This window comes from Cnephaeus nilssonii (genome assembly GCF_951640355.1).
Source record: "Cnephaeus nilssonii genome assembly, chromosome: 2".
Lineage (NCBI taxonomy): Eukaryota > Metazoa > Chordata > Mammalia > Chiroptera > Vespertilionidae > Cnephaeus > Cnephaeus nilssonii.
The window spans coordinates 72,056,011-72,071,656 of record NC_137073.1 but is presented as its reverse complement, the minus strand read 5'-3'; the positions used below and the strand labels follow the sequence as shown (position 1 = coordinate 72,071,656).

Below are 15,646 nucleotides of genomic sequence, written 5' to 3'. Positions count from 1 at the left end.
CATCAAAAACGCAAAAACTTTCAAACGTTCACTGTTCAGGTCTCAGAACCAGCGGGGGAAAATGTTCAACATTTGAGGTCTTCAAAAGAAAGCTTGAAGAAACGAAAGAAACAGATTGCTCTCTGGACCACTTCAGGAGAGAGTTCCTGGAGAGCCTTCAGGGTTCGTTCCGAAGGGAAACCAAGATGAGCCTTAAAAGTCTGTCCAAACGATGTTCTCAGACAAAAGGAGTACAGGAGACGGGAGTCTGATGGTGCCCAAAGCTAGGCGTCAGTGTCCTTTCTTCCCCCCTTCTCCTCCTTCATCTCCACCCGGTCCTGCGCGCCTCCCCCAGCCCCCTGCGGCCCATCCTCTGCTCCCCCTCCTAAGCCCCTGGGGGTCCCAGGGGCCTCCACGCCCAGCAGCGGACCCAGAAGGTCCCGGGCTTCTGCGCGTCCGCACACTCACGCCTCCCTCTCCGCTGCCCTGCTCCTCGCTCCGGCCGCCCCCTCTTCCCGGCAAAGGGGAATCCCAGCCAAGGGGGCCGCCCCAGCCGCGGCCCTCCCCCTCCTCCCGGGGACCCGCCGGGCCATAAAGAGCCGGGCCGGGCCGCCCAGCCCGGCAGCCAGCGCACCAGCTCCGCGCAGCGCCCGGACGCCAGCGCCGCCCCCGACGGCACCGTGGACGCCGGCCCCGCACCAGCCCCGCAGCGCGCACCCTTCACCTGCGCCGCCCGCCCAGGGTCCCTCGCAGACCCGCGCGCCGCCCGGGGACACCGAGGCAGGGCCGCCGCCGCCGTCGCTCCCGGTCGCCCGCGGGGAGCAGGGAGAGCCGACATGCTGGCCCCGCGCGGAGCCGCCCTCCTGCTGCTGCACCTGGCCCTGCAGCCCTGGCTGGGGGCCGGCGCCCAGGCGCCCCAGGGTAAGTGGGCGCGAGGCGAGGCGAGGCGGGGCGGCCGGCCCAGACCCCCTTTCGCGGAGCCCAGCGCCGTCCCGCGTCCGCTGGGGCGAGTGGAGGGACCAGCGGGGCGGCGTGGCTCCCGGGGCCTCGCTGGGCACCTCTCTGTCCCTCTGGGGCCCAAGTCAAAGCATTCTGGGTATAGTATTGCTGAGACTCCGTTATCCACCAATGAAATCAATTCCGTAAACTATAGTTCCAAAACTTATTTTCAGTCTAGGCAAAAACGTGGGGTTTTCTCCAAAGCTGACCCACCACATGGCTCTCGACCTCTAACATGCCCCGCCTGGAGTGGGGTGAAACCCGGGTTCTGTCCCCTGAGTCTCAGTCCAGCTGGCCCACCCTCTCCCTTGCCCCCTAAATCCTTCCGTGGGGCCAGAGCAGTGTTCACCCAGATAGTCTGAGACCGACCTCCCAGAGAAAGGCGCAGCATTATTCCATTGGCCCCGCCACTCGCCTTTTTCTGCTCTAACTTTGCTTGGACCCCAAAACCTCCTTAGGGGGTTGGCTTCGTCTCTTGATTCCTAAGATAAACAGAACAGGAAGGGCTGAGAAATCCATCTTTCTCTATGAAGAAGTAAACATTCGATAAATACAATAATTGAAAAGACATCTGGATAAACCTCAAACCTCTCTGTGAGATGGGGTGAAAATAACCATTAGGCAAAAAGCACTTAAGCTTTAACAGATTTTTTTTCTGTGTTTGGTAAAGGCCGAAAGGAAGAAATTGTTTCAGCAAGAAAAGATCTTAGGTGATGGCCTTCATCTGTTTGAAATTGGTGCCCTGGGTGATTTATTACTGATTAAGGAAATACAGCTGGAAGAGACACAACTCAAAACTTACTCCTCACTAAGCTAGAATGAAGCTTGCCTGTGAGGGCACTCTCTAACCCCTTCCCCTCCATTGCAGTAATCACCCGCTTAAACTTTGCATTTCACCAAATAATGCATTTTGATTCCAGATCAGGCAACCAGGATTGTGGTTTTAGGGGATACTGTACTGCTTTTAGTTTGCATAGATATATTTGAAATGCTATAGTTTATACTATTTATTCATTGTGACCTTGCTTCTAAGAAGGTAAGAAAAAGCTTTTTTAAAAAAATTGAAGTATAATTGACATATTAATTTCAGGTGTATATTCAAAAATTGTAATATTGAAAAATGATCACCACAATAAGTCTATTTAATACCCATCACCATACATAATTACAGATTTTTTTTCTTGTGATGACAACTTTTAAAATCTACTCCCTGAGTAACTTTCAAACATGGTACAGTATTATTAGCTGTAGTCACCGTGCTGTACGTTACATCCCAGGACTTATTTGTTTTATAACTGGAAGTTTTTACCTTTTGGTCCCCTTCACCCATTTCACCTCCTCCCCCACCCAGACCTCTGGCAACCACAAATCTGTTCTCAGTATCTATGAGCTTGGTTTTTTATTTTTTTGGTTCCACATATAAGTGAGATCATACAGTATTTGTCTTTCTCTGTCTGATTTATTTCACTTAGCATAATACCCTCTAGGCCCACCTATGTTGTCACAAATGGAAGATTTCCTTTTGATGACTGAATAATATTCCATTGTATATGTATATCAGATTTTCTGTATCCAATCATCCATTTGTGATACTTAGGTTGTTTCTGTATCTCAGCTGTTGTAAATAATGCTGCAATGAACATGGGAGTGCATATATCTTTTTAAGTTAGTGTTTTTGTGTTTGTTTTTAGATAAGTACCCAGAAGTAGAGATGCTCAATCATATAGTAGTTCTATTTTTAAATTTGAGGAACCTTCAACCTGCACCAAGTTACATTTCCACCAATGGTGCATAGGGTTCCCTTTGCTCCATGTCCTCACTGACTGTTTCTTATTTTTTAATTAGCCTTTCTAACAGGTGTGAAGGGATAGCTCATTATGGTTTTGATTTGCATTTCATTACTAATGTTGAACAGCTTCACATATACCCATTGACCATCTGTATATCTTCTTCGATTTTCTGCCCATTTTTAAATCGGATTGGGTTGTTTTGTTTTTTGCATGAGTCCTTTATATATTTTAGATATTAACTCCTTGTCAGATATATGATCTGCAATATGTTCTCACATTTAATAAGTTGCTGTTTCATTTTGTTGATAAATCTCCTTTGCTGTGAAGAATCTTTTTTTTTTTTATGAGAAAGTTAGTTTTTTAAAATCCTCACCCAAGGATATGTTATTGATTTTAGAGAGAGAGGAACAAGGAGGAGAGAGAAAGAGAAAAAGAAATGTTGATGTGAGAAACATCTATCAGTTGCCTCCTATATACACTCTAACCCAGTGATGGCGAACCTATGACATGCGTGTCAGCACTGACACGCGTAGTAGCCATTTCTGATGACACGCGGCCGCATGCCGAGGATGAATCATTTGCTGTTCCTGAGGATGAAACATTTGCGACTAGAGTCATGGAGTTAGTTTTTTCCTCAAAGTGACACACTACCCGAGTTATGCTCAGTTTTTTGGCGAAGTTTGACACACCAAGCTCAAAAGGTTGCCCATCACTGCTCTAACCTAAGATCAAACCCACAACCTAAGTATGTGCCCTGACCAAGAATTGAACCCACAACCTTTTTGGTGTCAGAAAAGTCGATTTTTCACATATTTCAAAAGTTTTCTTATTGTAGACATGATTAAGCAGGTTTGAATTTATGGGTATAGTATTTTGCGTTATATGAATTTTTGACATTTGAACACACAACTTCCTGGTGTGCTACTGGTATGGATTTTGCTTATGCTTAGAGAGAGCTTCCTGAATTGTGGAGACTTGAAATTAGGCTGTACTTTCTAAATTATCTAGTTAATGTAGTTGCTGTAGATTATCTGATTAAGTCAAGTTTCTGATAGATTCTTTTATTGCGTTAATTACTCTTGCAATTATCAGCTCAATTGGATAATTTGCTTATCTCCTTCCTCCTCTGAGCTAACCTTGTTAATCTTATTAGTATGTATGAATTCAATTTTCATACCATGGTAGTTGGGCTCATTGATAGCAGTAATTTCACCTCTAACACTAGAAGGTTGTGCTTAGATCCTGGTGCTTTTACTAAAATGTAATAACATTAAAAGAAAATTGTATATCTCATTTCCTTTTCAAAACACTCTCCAAATTCATTACTAATTCCAACTCTGCCGCTTGAGAGAGAAGCCAGTGGATTAGATGAACCAAACAGATTGAAGTTCGGCAAATTTAGCTTGAGCTAAATTATGGACGTGATCATAGTCAAAACAAGAATCAGCAGTTCTTGAGTTTAGTTATGAATGCAGTTCTCTCACTTTAAACACACATCCCTTTTCCGAAGATGCCTTGTCCTGAAAAGAACTTTTAAACATATTGCCATATTGCCCTCACTGGTGGAAATGTAACATTTCCCATTCTCTGCAAGTTTAAAAATTTCTGTTTCTGTTTTGAAGTAGAAGTCTTCTAGTTTGGGGAAAATGGAGTGCTAGGGGAAACATAATAGATATTATGCTTTCCTACACGTCTAGTAGTAAATTCATTATTGTGTAAGGTTCTTTGTACCCGTGAAAGAAACGATACAGATTCAGTCTGAAGACAGGTTGTCTTTTAAAAAGAGTAGACATTCTTTTTTTTTTTTTTTTCCTAGATTTTCCAAAAATTGAAAGGGCTGCCTAAAGGGCAAAGGGAAGCAAGAGTGGACATTCTTACGTTGGTTTTTGCCTGTTGGCTTTATAACTTTTATTTCTTTTTTCTTATTACAAATGCAATACCTGTTCACTGTTAAAATAAAAAAAGCAGGGGGGTGGCTGGACTGGGTAAACAGAAGGACATTTAAATATTTATAACTATACAACCCAGAGACAGCTACTATTCCTGTTAGTATTTGTTGTGTTGTCTTTCAAATCTTTTTCTATGCAAGTATATATTTCAAATGGGATCCTGTTATATGTATAGTTTTATAATCTCTTTTTTCCACTTAATATATCATAAACATCTTTCCATGTCTATAAGTAGTCAGCTGCACTTCCTTTTTAAATACATAATATTCCACTTTTTGAAAGGGCCAAAATGTATTTATCCAGGGCTCTAAGATAAGTTGTCCCCATTGTTTTGATATTACAAATAATGACAGCCCGGCCAGTGTGGCTCAGTGGTTGAGTGTAAACCTATGAACCAGGATTCCCAGTCGGGGTCCAGGAACATGCCCAGGCTGCTTGGGCTTGATCCCTGTGCAGGAGGCAGCCACTGGATGATTCTCATCATGGATGATTCTATCTCTTTCTCCCTCTCCCTTCCACTCTGAAATTAATAAAAATATATTTTAAAAACCCATAAATTGTTGAACAATTGCAATGCCATAGGATGGCTTAATCTCTGTTGAGCCCTTCTTTCTCCGCCAAGGACACTGTTTTCATAACGAAGTGCTGTGCCCACAGAGCCTCCGCTTTCTCATCTCTCCCATTGAATTTTGACATAATTCTTCCTTCACAGAAATTCTCGAATTACCACTGGTGGTGAATATCTTTGTACCTAAGTAATTTACCATGCTATCCTTTATTTCCTTAGGATAACTTCTGTGAGTAGAATTCCTAAATCAAAAAGCATGTATGTCTTAGGGCCTTTGATACTGTTATTTAAACTGTCTTCAGAATAGTTATACTAATTAGATCTTACCCACCAGTATATGAGTTTCCACTTGTCTGAATCCTCATCAACAGTTAGCTATTATTGCATTCATTGTTTATGCAATTTAGTGAAAATATTAAGTTAGCAATTCCTTCATCATTAGTTAAGCATATGAACATTTACATATATAATTATTTGCCATTGTAACTCTTTTTCTGTAAATTGTTTTTTTCATGGTTTTTGCCCATTTTTCTATAAGGATGATTATTTTATTGATTTTTAAGAACTATGTGTAATTATGAATACTACACTTTTAGTAACCAGATTATTGTATCCAGGAGACAGCTATGGAACTGTTCAAACAATATTTGCATAAAACAACAGAAATGCTAAGTAACTTATAGTGAGTTAGACCCAAATTTGGCCACTGCCTTTTAAATAACTCTAGATGTACTCTCTCATAACTTTCTTAAGTATTAAAAAGTTGGAGAGAAAGTGCTGCTGGTGTGAACAAAAGCAACTTATTCTAGTTTTTGTAAACCAACTCTATCAGTTAAGATACGGTTAGGAAATAGAGACCACATTGTTTTGTTTGGGATTTTTTAACAGAAATATTGGAGAACTGTGAGTGCATGAAGGGAACTTAAGTCGCACAAAGGAAGCAAACCATTGTTCTGACACTTTGTCTCCCACCACATCCATGCGTTCTGCTGCGTCCACTGTGCCATTTATCACTGACCAGGAAAATACAGTTGGCTCTGGTCCAGGAGAAGATTGGGGAACCCCAAGGACTCCAGGAATTCACTGGATGGGACCTAAGAAAAGCCATGACTTGGATGCTCTCGCCTGTTCCCTTGTCCTTGAAGCCTCCAGTGCTTTGCCCAGTGGGCACGTCCAGAGCCACTTCTTCAGCCAAATGCACTTTGGGACTTGCAAACTCAGTCTTCTCTTGGAGGTTATAACCTAGTGATAAATGTTGTGCTATATCTCTTCTGGTTCCAAATGGCCAGCCACTATAGGAGTGATAAGACCTGGGGAGTTTGGCAATGTGGAAAATGACCACATTCATTTACATTACTTTATAGCTTTCTGTCCATTTATGCCCCCCTCAAAAAAAGGTGTTTGCCCCAAAGTTAAATATTTTACTGATTATCTCTTTCTCTCCATTCTCCCCAGTCTTTGACCTTCTCCCATCCTCCAGCCAGAGGCTGAACCCAGGTGCCCTGCGGCCAATCCTGACCGACCCCACCCTGAATGAGCTGTATGTGATCTCCACCTTCAAACTGCAGACTAAGAGTTCGGCCACCATCTTCGGCCTTTACTCTTCAACTGACAACAGCAAATATTTTGAATTTACTGTGATGGGACGCTTAAACAAAGGTAAGCACATTTGCAGAAATCATTTTCTTAAAAATCCTCTTTTTCTATTCCAGGATTTGAGGTATACTTTTCTTGAGATGGTTCCCTTGGACAGTTTTTTTTTTCCTCGTCCACTATTTATTTCAGTTTTCAATACCAAATTCTTCTCATTATACATTTACCTATACAGAGAGAGCGAGTTGATATTGGGAGAAAGAATGAAGAATTGCTTGTGGCCAAAATGCCCTCTGATATTGTCCCTTTTGTTATTCTGGATCCAGTTCTGGAAGGGACAAGAGCCAGGACAATTAGGCCGTTATCTCAGTCAGCTCTGGCTGCTTATAACAAACACCATAGCCTGGGTGGCTTGAACAACAGACATTTATTTCTCACAGTTCTGGAGGTTGGGAAGTTCAAGATCAAGTTGCCAGCAGCTTCAGTTCCAGGTTAGGGAACTTGGGTCCTGGCTTGTAGACGCCACCTTCTCACTGTGTCCTCTTATGACCCTTCATCATTGTGTGCCTTTGGGGGAGAGAGAGCTTTTTGTCTTCTTCTTCTTAAAAGGACACTAATGCCATCATGGAGGTCCTACTCTCATGACTTGTCTAAATCCATTTAGCTCCCAAAATCCCACTTCCTAATACCATCACACTGGGGTAGGGCTACAACATATGGATTTGGGGGGACACAAATATTCAGTGCATAACCATTTGTATGTTCCCTTGGAAGCATGTGGCTTTGCAGACCTAACTTCTAGCTCTGCAAGCACCTTCCTGGACTTGATGAAGAGACTATACTTCAGCCAGTAAAACTAAATAAACTGCTCTTTTCCATCTGTTTCATGCCAATTTACACAGACCTGTCATCTGTTTGGTCCCTTTACTGTCAAATGTTTTACTGTCAAAATGAGTTACTACAAGTACTAAAAATTACTCTCAAAGAATAAGGTCACTACTTTTTCGTCTCTTTCCCTTCCACCTATGCCTTGGGGACACCTGTTCCTGCTTATTGAGGAATGAGACAGATATGTGTTTTGCTTTTAATAATAAAAAATGGGCCAGTCCTTCTGGCTAGATTTTATATTTATTTCGGTTTGCTTTACAAAGTACATAGATACTTACAGTGCTCTAGACTCCTAGTTTCTAATCGTGATGGAACACTTAAGTCAGCAGGCGTTAGGAGCTGGAAGACATGCCTAATTCTTAGCTTTCATGGGACTGTAGAGTTAAAAGCAGGAAGGAATGAGGTTTGAACCCCCTCTTTTATGTCAAATGCCAACATCCTCTTTTCCTTTTCCCACTCCACTCACAAGTCTGATTTCTCTGTGCCTCACAGCCTCTCAGGGGTGAGGTTTCCCATAATGGAGTCTGGGGACATGGTTCATGACTCTGCATGGTTCATGTTTCAACCATTCCTCCTCCCTTTGCCCCATCAGCAGCCCTGATGGGAGGCAGTTTCGCCTGTCTCCTTGCCTTGAATCAGCCCCATTTTGCCTCACATCTGTTGAAGGAACTGCTCATCTTCTAACAACCCAGCCACTCAGTTTCATCTAAAGATCAGTAGCTTCTCATAAAACTGTCTATTTAAATGCATGGAAGATTTTTCTTTTAGCTCTCTCAGCCTAGTGGCTAAAAGGCCCTCTGTAGAGTGAGAAACTCTGCTTCTAGCTTTCCCCCCTCCCTGAATCTCACCCTCTCCTCCTGAACTGGCCAGTGTGGATGAACCCATTGTGGAGAGTCCATTGCCTGGAAACACAAAGAAGCAGCTTACCTTGAACTGATTCTGTTTAGTAAGCAGGGGTAAAGCTAGACATATGGGCAGGTTGATTGATAGAAAAGGGGATTGTTAGTGTGTTTCATTTGAAGAACCAGCAGTCATGTGATTCAGCTGTAAATCCCAGCTGATCACCATGTTAGAGGAGAAGATGAGAGGAATGCTGAGCACCTCTGCACCCTCCAACCTATTAGAGGCAATCGGTAGCTCTTAGAAAACATATGTTTAAAAAGAGTTTGAAAAGAATCCAGAAATGAAAATTCTCAGAAAACGAAGAGGAATTTATACTAGTATTACAGTTTGGAGAGTGGAAGAATTTCCCGTAGAAAAGTTCCACTGGAGCAATGGGAAAAAGTACAGAGACTTACCATCACTGGTGAATCTGAAAGTTCTAGGAAGCGGCAGCAGCCCCTTCTGATTGAAACAAGAAAAAGTCTGAGTCCAACAGGTCCAAGGAAAAGACATGGCATGTGGTTGTGACTCCCCGTTGTGGTATTCAGGTGGCCTGACGTAGTTTATGGAGGGTGCGGGAAGAATCTTCTCCCTAGAAGGTGAGTCCCAGTCATTGATCAACTGGCAAGGCTCAGCTGATCTGTCCTCTTGATTTGCATGGAACACAGTGAAAGTCAGAAGAAATCAAGATGTATCTCTATTGACTTAAAGCATATGAGTAGGAAATGGGACCCGCCTTCCCTCCGCTAAAGGCAATGAATTGGGAGTGGGTGACCACACAGATAGTGTTAAAGAGCAGGGCCCTTGGAGAGCTCCTACAATAAACTAAAGTGTATCCCATGAAGACTGTGAAGCAAGCATAAGTTTGTCACTGGGCAATCTCCAAGTCATCTTAGCCTGGTGGCCTCATTGTTATTTGCAGAGCATAACTTGGGTCAAGTTATGCCTGACCCCTGAGAACTTTTGTGGCTTCCCATTCCAAACTGAATAAGATTTAAACACCCCAGCTGTGCTTTCAGGGCTTTTCACTGCAGGACCCCCACCCAGCCTTTCCTCCTTCCAACCCTCCATGCAGCCTATACTTCATCTGGATGGACTGGCTGCCATTCCCTGAACCCAGGCATGCTGTCTTTCCTTCTCCATCCTTTTGCTCTTGACCTCTGCTCCCTCCATACACATTCTGAAACATCATCTCCAGATACCAAAATCCTATATATGCAAGACCTACCTCAATCTCCTTCTGACACCTTTCCTTATGTGACTTTGTATCTCTGTGGAAGGCACTAATCTTAGTTTGTCTTGTACTTGAATTACTTCTAGGTCTTTTCTCTAGTAGGTTGTAAGCCCCCTCAAGGCAGAGACTGAGCATCCCTTAAATCATCTTTGTGTCTACTGCTGCACTGAGCACAGTGCCTCATACATGGACGTGGTTCATGAGCAGATTGAACAGAATAAATAGAGGCTGAGAAGAATAGCCTTGTTTGTTAAAGAAGACATACACTATTGTGCAAATTCTGGAAGTACTGAGTGTCTGGCATGTTGAGATCTGATTCAGATTCATTTTAGAATGAATGAGTGCTGAAGACCATTTGGATGAGAATAGAAAAGAAATATAGGTAATACTTCTGATAGAAATTATTTATCAGATTATTAGTAACATAATCTTGATAGAAATAAGCATTCTACAGAAGCCATCTGACTGAATAGATGATATGATTGATGCTTTTGTATTATCTGGCATGGAAGCAAATTTCCAGTTAGTAACCTGCTTTTGAGTTACAGTTAAAAATCTTACAACTGTGCCACCATGAATACATCTCTGCTCTTAGCTTCGATTGCTATCTGTGAAGTGGGGATGAGATAAGAGCTGCCTCACAGGTTGATTGCAAGAAGTGACTTATATAAAATATAATAACTTTTTTATATTGTGAAGCTCAATAGAAATGTCAGGTTCTTCTAGAACAGTGGTTCTCAACCTTTCTAATGCCGCGACCCTTTAATACAGTTCCTCATGTTGTGGTGATCCCCAACCATAAAATTATTTTCGTTGCTACTTCATAACTGTAATTTTGCTACTTTTATGAATCATAATGTAAATACCTGTGTTTTCCGGTGGTCTTAGGCTCTACAGCAGTGGTTCCCACAGGTTGAGAACCGCTAGCAGGGTCGCCTAAGACCATCAGAAAACACAGATATTTACATTACGATTCATAACAGTAGCAAAATTACAGTTATGGAGTAGCAACAAAAATAATTTTATGGTTGGGGGTCACCACAACATGAGGAACTGTATTAAAGGGTCGCGGCATTAGAAAGGTTGAGAACCACTGTTCTAGAAGGAATGAAAGAAGAAGGGAGGGAGAGATAGATATCTCTGTACTATTTAAGCAGCTGTCTTCCAAAGATGATGATTGGGTGAACTCTTAATGAAAGCTTCCCCTTTAAGAAAAAGCAAGTGAGAAGAACTGCTTCATTTGTTGTTTTTACTTCTTTTCCAATTACAGTTTACATTCACTATTATTTTGTATTTATTTCAGGTGTACCACATAGTGGTTAGACAAAGTGTTCCCCCTGATATTTCCAGTGCCCACCTGGCACCATACATAGCTACTCCAATTGGCTATAATCCCTATGTTGTACTTTACATCCCCATGACTATTTTGTAATTACCAATCTGTACTAAGAACTGCTTCTTGAGTCTTAATTTGATCTCCACAGCAGAACAACTTGGTGCTGTGAAAGTGAAGGGAACCCCAAGATTTTGCAGTAATTACTGGAGCGTGTCAGTCCAGCTCCTAAGTAAGCGTAAGGGTATGAGATGTCAGATAGTTCAGGGCAGTGATTCAGAAGGCTATGGGCTAGAGAGAGATAGCTTTGGAGAGATGGGAGAGTTTAAAAATTAGAATTTGGAACCCAATAATAATGGGTAAAAAATGAGGCACCTCAGATATTTGCAATAATATTCATGGCACCCTTATGATATACCAGGACTGTGCTGAAGACTTGTCAACACTCATTTTCCCTTTTAACTTTCACAATATTCTTATGAGGTGCCCTTGAATGAGCTCAATTTTAAAGTGGCTATATGCAAAAAATGAAAGAATTTTAGTGAACTTTAGGACAAATGCCCAGAGGGTTAAATTATTATTTATGTATTTATGATTGCCTGGAAAAGAAAGCTGGGATTATTTGATGACAAATGGGTTTACTCAATATAAGTCATGCTAATCGTTTTTTGTATGTAAAGTTTCTAAGCTAACAGATCAAAAAGATGCTGTGAGCATAATATATATTGACTTCAGAAAAGGTATAAGTTACTCATTATACCTTTCTGAATAATATTAAAAAGAATGAGCTAGATAAATAGTACTGTTAGGAGTTGGTAAGTTGCCTTATAGAAAAGTATCTAGTGGTTTTGACAAGCCTCTATCTTGGGCATTTAACTGTTCAACTTATTAGTGATTTAGGTGAAGACATGGATAGTATTTTATCATGTTGGTAATTGGCACAAAGCTAGAAAAAATGGTTGAATATATTGAATGCTATGATTAATATTTATAAGGCCCTATCAGACTGGAAAAATATGCCACCATCAGTCAGATGAAATTTAACAAGAAAAAAATGTAAATCTACCATCTAGGAGTGAAAAGTAAATTGCAGAAGTGCAGGATGTGGGAGATCTATCCCAAAAGAGTTCTGGTCAACAACATTAAGAACCAATCAGTGTTGAGCACAGCGCCTGATGTAGTAGTTGCTCAAAAATGTTTGCTGATTGAATGGACAAACAGAGACAGTGATGCAATGGTTTTAAAAAGTTTCTTAAATTATAGTTTTGTTAATGCATATATGTGACCGTATAAGGGAGCTAATAGTCCCACTGTACTCTGAATTGTCCAGGCCACATCTAGGATATTGTGACTAGTTCTGGACACATTTCACAGGGACACTAACAAGTCAAAGATTACCTGGAGCCCCATTTTTCACCACATTATAAGTCAAAAAGTGAAAGAAAATAGAGAAATAAAAGAGCCAGAAAGAAGACGTGAGAGATAAAAGTTGACTTAAAATATCTGAAGAACATCATTTGGATTTAGAATAAAATTAAATCTGTCTATAGCTCTGAAGAGTAAAATTAGGACCGTTTGGTAGAAGTCAGAGGAAACAAATACTGGCTCTGTGTTAGACAAATCTTAGAGGGAAATCCAAAAGTGAAATGGTTTTCTCCACACAGTGATGAGTTCCTTGTTACTGGAAATGTGGTGGTAGAGGCTGCATTTGTATTGAGGGGATTTGTGAAGTGAGATGTTAGGCAGGATGTCTTACAATGACAATATTCTGTGGCTCTTCTAAGGGTAACGAGGTTCCATGGACTCTTAAGAAGTTGCTTTTCAGCACTCTCCTATACCATGACCTTGGGATTCTGTGCTTATACACCGCTTTGTCACCTACCAGATAGTTGTGTACAGTGACGAGTCTCATAATTTCTCAAAATATAAAGCTCTCTGCAGATGCTTAATATAATTGCTGTGCTTCTTTTCTGTGGATGATTTCTTTGCTGTGTGTGTGTGTGTGTTCTGTACACTTTGCATTTGTTCAAACCACTTTAAGAAAAATTTAAAACACACAGATTACATTTATCACACTTGGGACTCACCCAGAGTACTTTCAGGAAAAGCAATTTGATGATTTACTTTTTATATATATGTCCAAAGCACTAAAGTTACAAAGACCTAGTGTATAGGGCATAAAGATAAATAAGCAAAGGTGAACGAGAATATCCATCACAAGAGACATTAATGGCAAGAAGGCTTTTTAAAAATGTACAATTATTTAAGAAGAAGAGGAAAGGTTGACACCAATGGCTTTCATCATGTATTTAAAAGTGTGAAAGAGCAAAGCCATTTGCCAGGCAGAGCAGAAATCCCGAGTTTGCTGCCTGCAGGCCAGGTCACTCTGAACTTCTTTGCCCAAGCAGACAAAATATTATCATTTCCAGTTCTTGATAGCTGGCACTCTGCTTCATTGCTTTGACATTCAACACAAAATATTTTTTACTACCAGGTCCATTTAAAAAAAAAAAAAAACACCCCCTTTTGAAAACTCATCCCCAAGACAGCAATATTTCACATCTTTATTACTTGGGTTTGCTTTTTCATCTCCTGCCAGTCACTGAGATGGGATTTAATCAGGTTAGACGACATAGTTTCTCTGTGAGGCTAGTACTCAGACATGGAAATGCAGCCCTAAAATCAGGCCCCAAATTGTGAAGTACACAAAAGTGCTAAGTTTATAAGGACAGGGTTTATATAAATAAACCAATAGAAACTGTTCCCCACATTTTAAAAAGGATTGTGGGTTAAGCAATCAGCGTGGACACATGAAAACTCTATTTTATCTGTTTCTTATTAAATGAATACTTGTATTTGGTACTCACAGATGCTATGGTACATGGGAAAATTAGTAAGAAATGGACTTCTAATAGAGAAGATAAGAAATAAACACAAATATACCTACATTTGTACAGCAGTTTATAGTTTTACATTTCCCTTCAGTGGTTTTATTTTGTTTGTTTTATTTCAGTTTTTAAATTTTTTTTCAATTACAGTTGCATTCAATACTATTTTGTATTAGTTTCAGGTATATAGCATAGCAGTTAAACAATCACATACTTTACCAAGTATTCTCCTGATATTTCTAGTACCCACCTGGCACCATACATAGTATTACAATATTATTGACTGTATTTCCTGTGCTGTTCTGTACATCCCCAAGACTATTTTGTAACTACCATCCCTTTACCTTTTTCACCCAGCCCTGCAACCACCCTCCCCTCTGGCAACCATCAGTCTGGTTTCCATATCTATAAGTATGTTTATGTTTTGTTTATTCATTTATATTATTCTTTAGATTCCATACATAAGTCAAATCATTTGGTATTTGTCCTTCTCTGACTGACTTATTTCACTTAGCATAATGCTCTCCAGGTCCATCCATGCTGTCACAAGGGTATGATTTACCTTTTGTATAGAAGAGTATTATTCCATTATGTAAAGGTACCACATCTGTTTTATCCACTCATCTACTGATGGACACTTGGGTTGCTTCCAAATCTTGGCTATTGTAAATAATGCTGCAATGAACATAGGGGTACATATATTCTTTTGAATTAGTATTTCAGGTTTCTTTGGCTATATTCCCAGAAGTGGAATTGCTGGGGCATAAGGCAGTTCCATTTTTAATTTTTGAGGAACCTCCATACTGCTTTCCACAGTGGCAGCACCAATCTGCATTCCCACCAACAATGCACCAAGGTTCCCTTTTCTCCACATCTTTGCCAACACTTGTAATTTGTTGATTTATTGATGATAGCCATACTGATAAGTGTGAGGTGATAATCTCATTATGGCTTTTAATTTGCATTTCTCTGATGATTAGTGATGTTGAACATCTTTTCATATGTCTATTAGCCATCTGTATGTCCTCTTTGGAGAAGTCTCTCTTTAGGTCCTTTGCCCATTTTTAAATGGGATTGTTTGTGGGGGGTTTTGGTGTTGAATTTTATAAGTTCCTTATCAATTTTGGGTATTAAACCCTTATCAGATGTATCATTGGCAAATTTGTTCTCCCATTCAGTGGGTTGTCTTTTCATTTTGTTGATGGTTTCCTTACAGCGCAAAAACGTTTTAGTTTAATGTAGTCACATCTGTTTATTTTTTCTTTTGTTTTCCTTGCCTAAAAGATATATCAGAAAAATATTACTAAGAGAAATGTCCGAGATTTTACTGCCCATATTTTCTTTTAAGATTTTTATGGTATCAAGTTTAACATTTAAGTCTTTAATCCATTTGAATTTATTCTTGTATATGAGGTAAGAAGGTGGTCTAGTTTCATTTTTTTACACATATCTGTCCAATTTTCCCAACACCATTTATTGAATAGATTGTCTGTACCTCACTGTATGTTCCTCCTTCCTTTGTCAAATATTAATTGACCAAAAA

The 15,646-nt window shown here is 40.5% G+C and overlaps 1 protein-coding gene across 1 annotated transcript in view; it reads left to right on the top strand.

The window, feature by feature from the left end:
• Positions 1-815: 815 nt before the first annotated feature.
• The window catches only part of THBS4 (thrombospondin 4), a gene marked incomplete at its 5' end in the record, with an annotated part of 52,858 nt that continues 38,027 nt past the window's right edge, over positions 816-15,646 (top strand). The window contains 2 exons of the mRNA XM_079800278.1: positions 816-900; positions 6,741-6,944. Of these exons, the coding sequence (XP_079656404.1) occupies positions 816-900; positions 6,741-6,944 (289 nt within the window). The remainder of the gene's footprint in view (positions 901-6,740; positions 6,945-15,646) is intronic.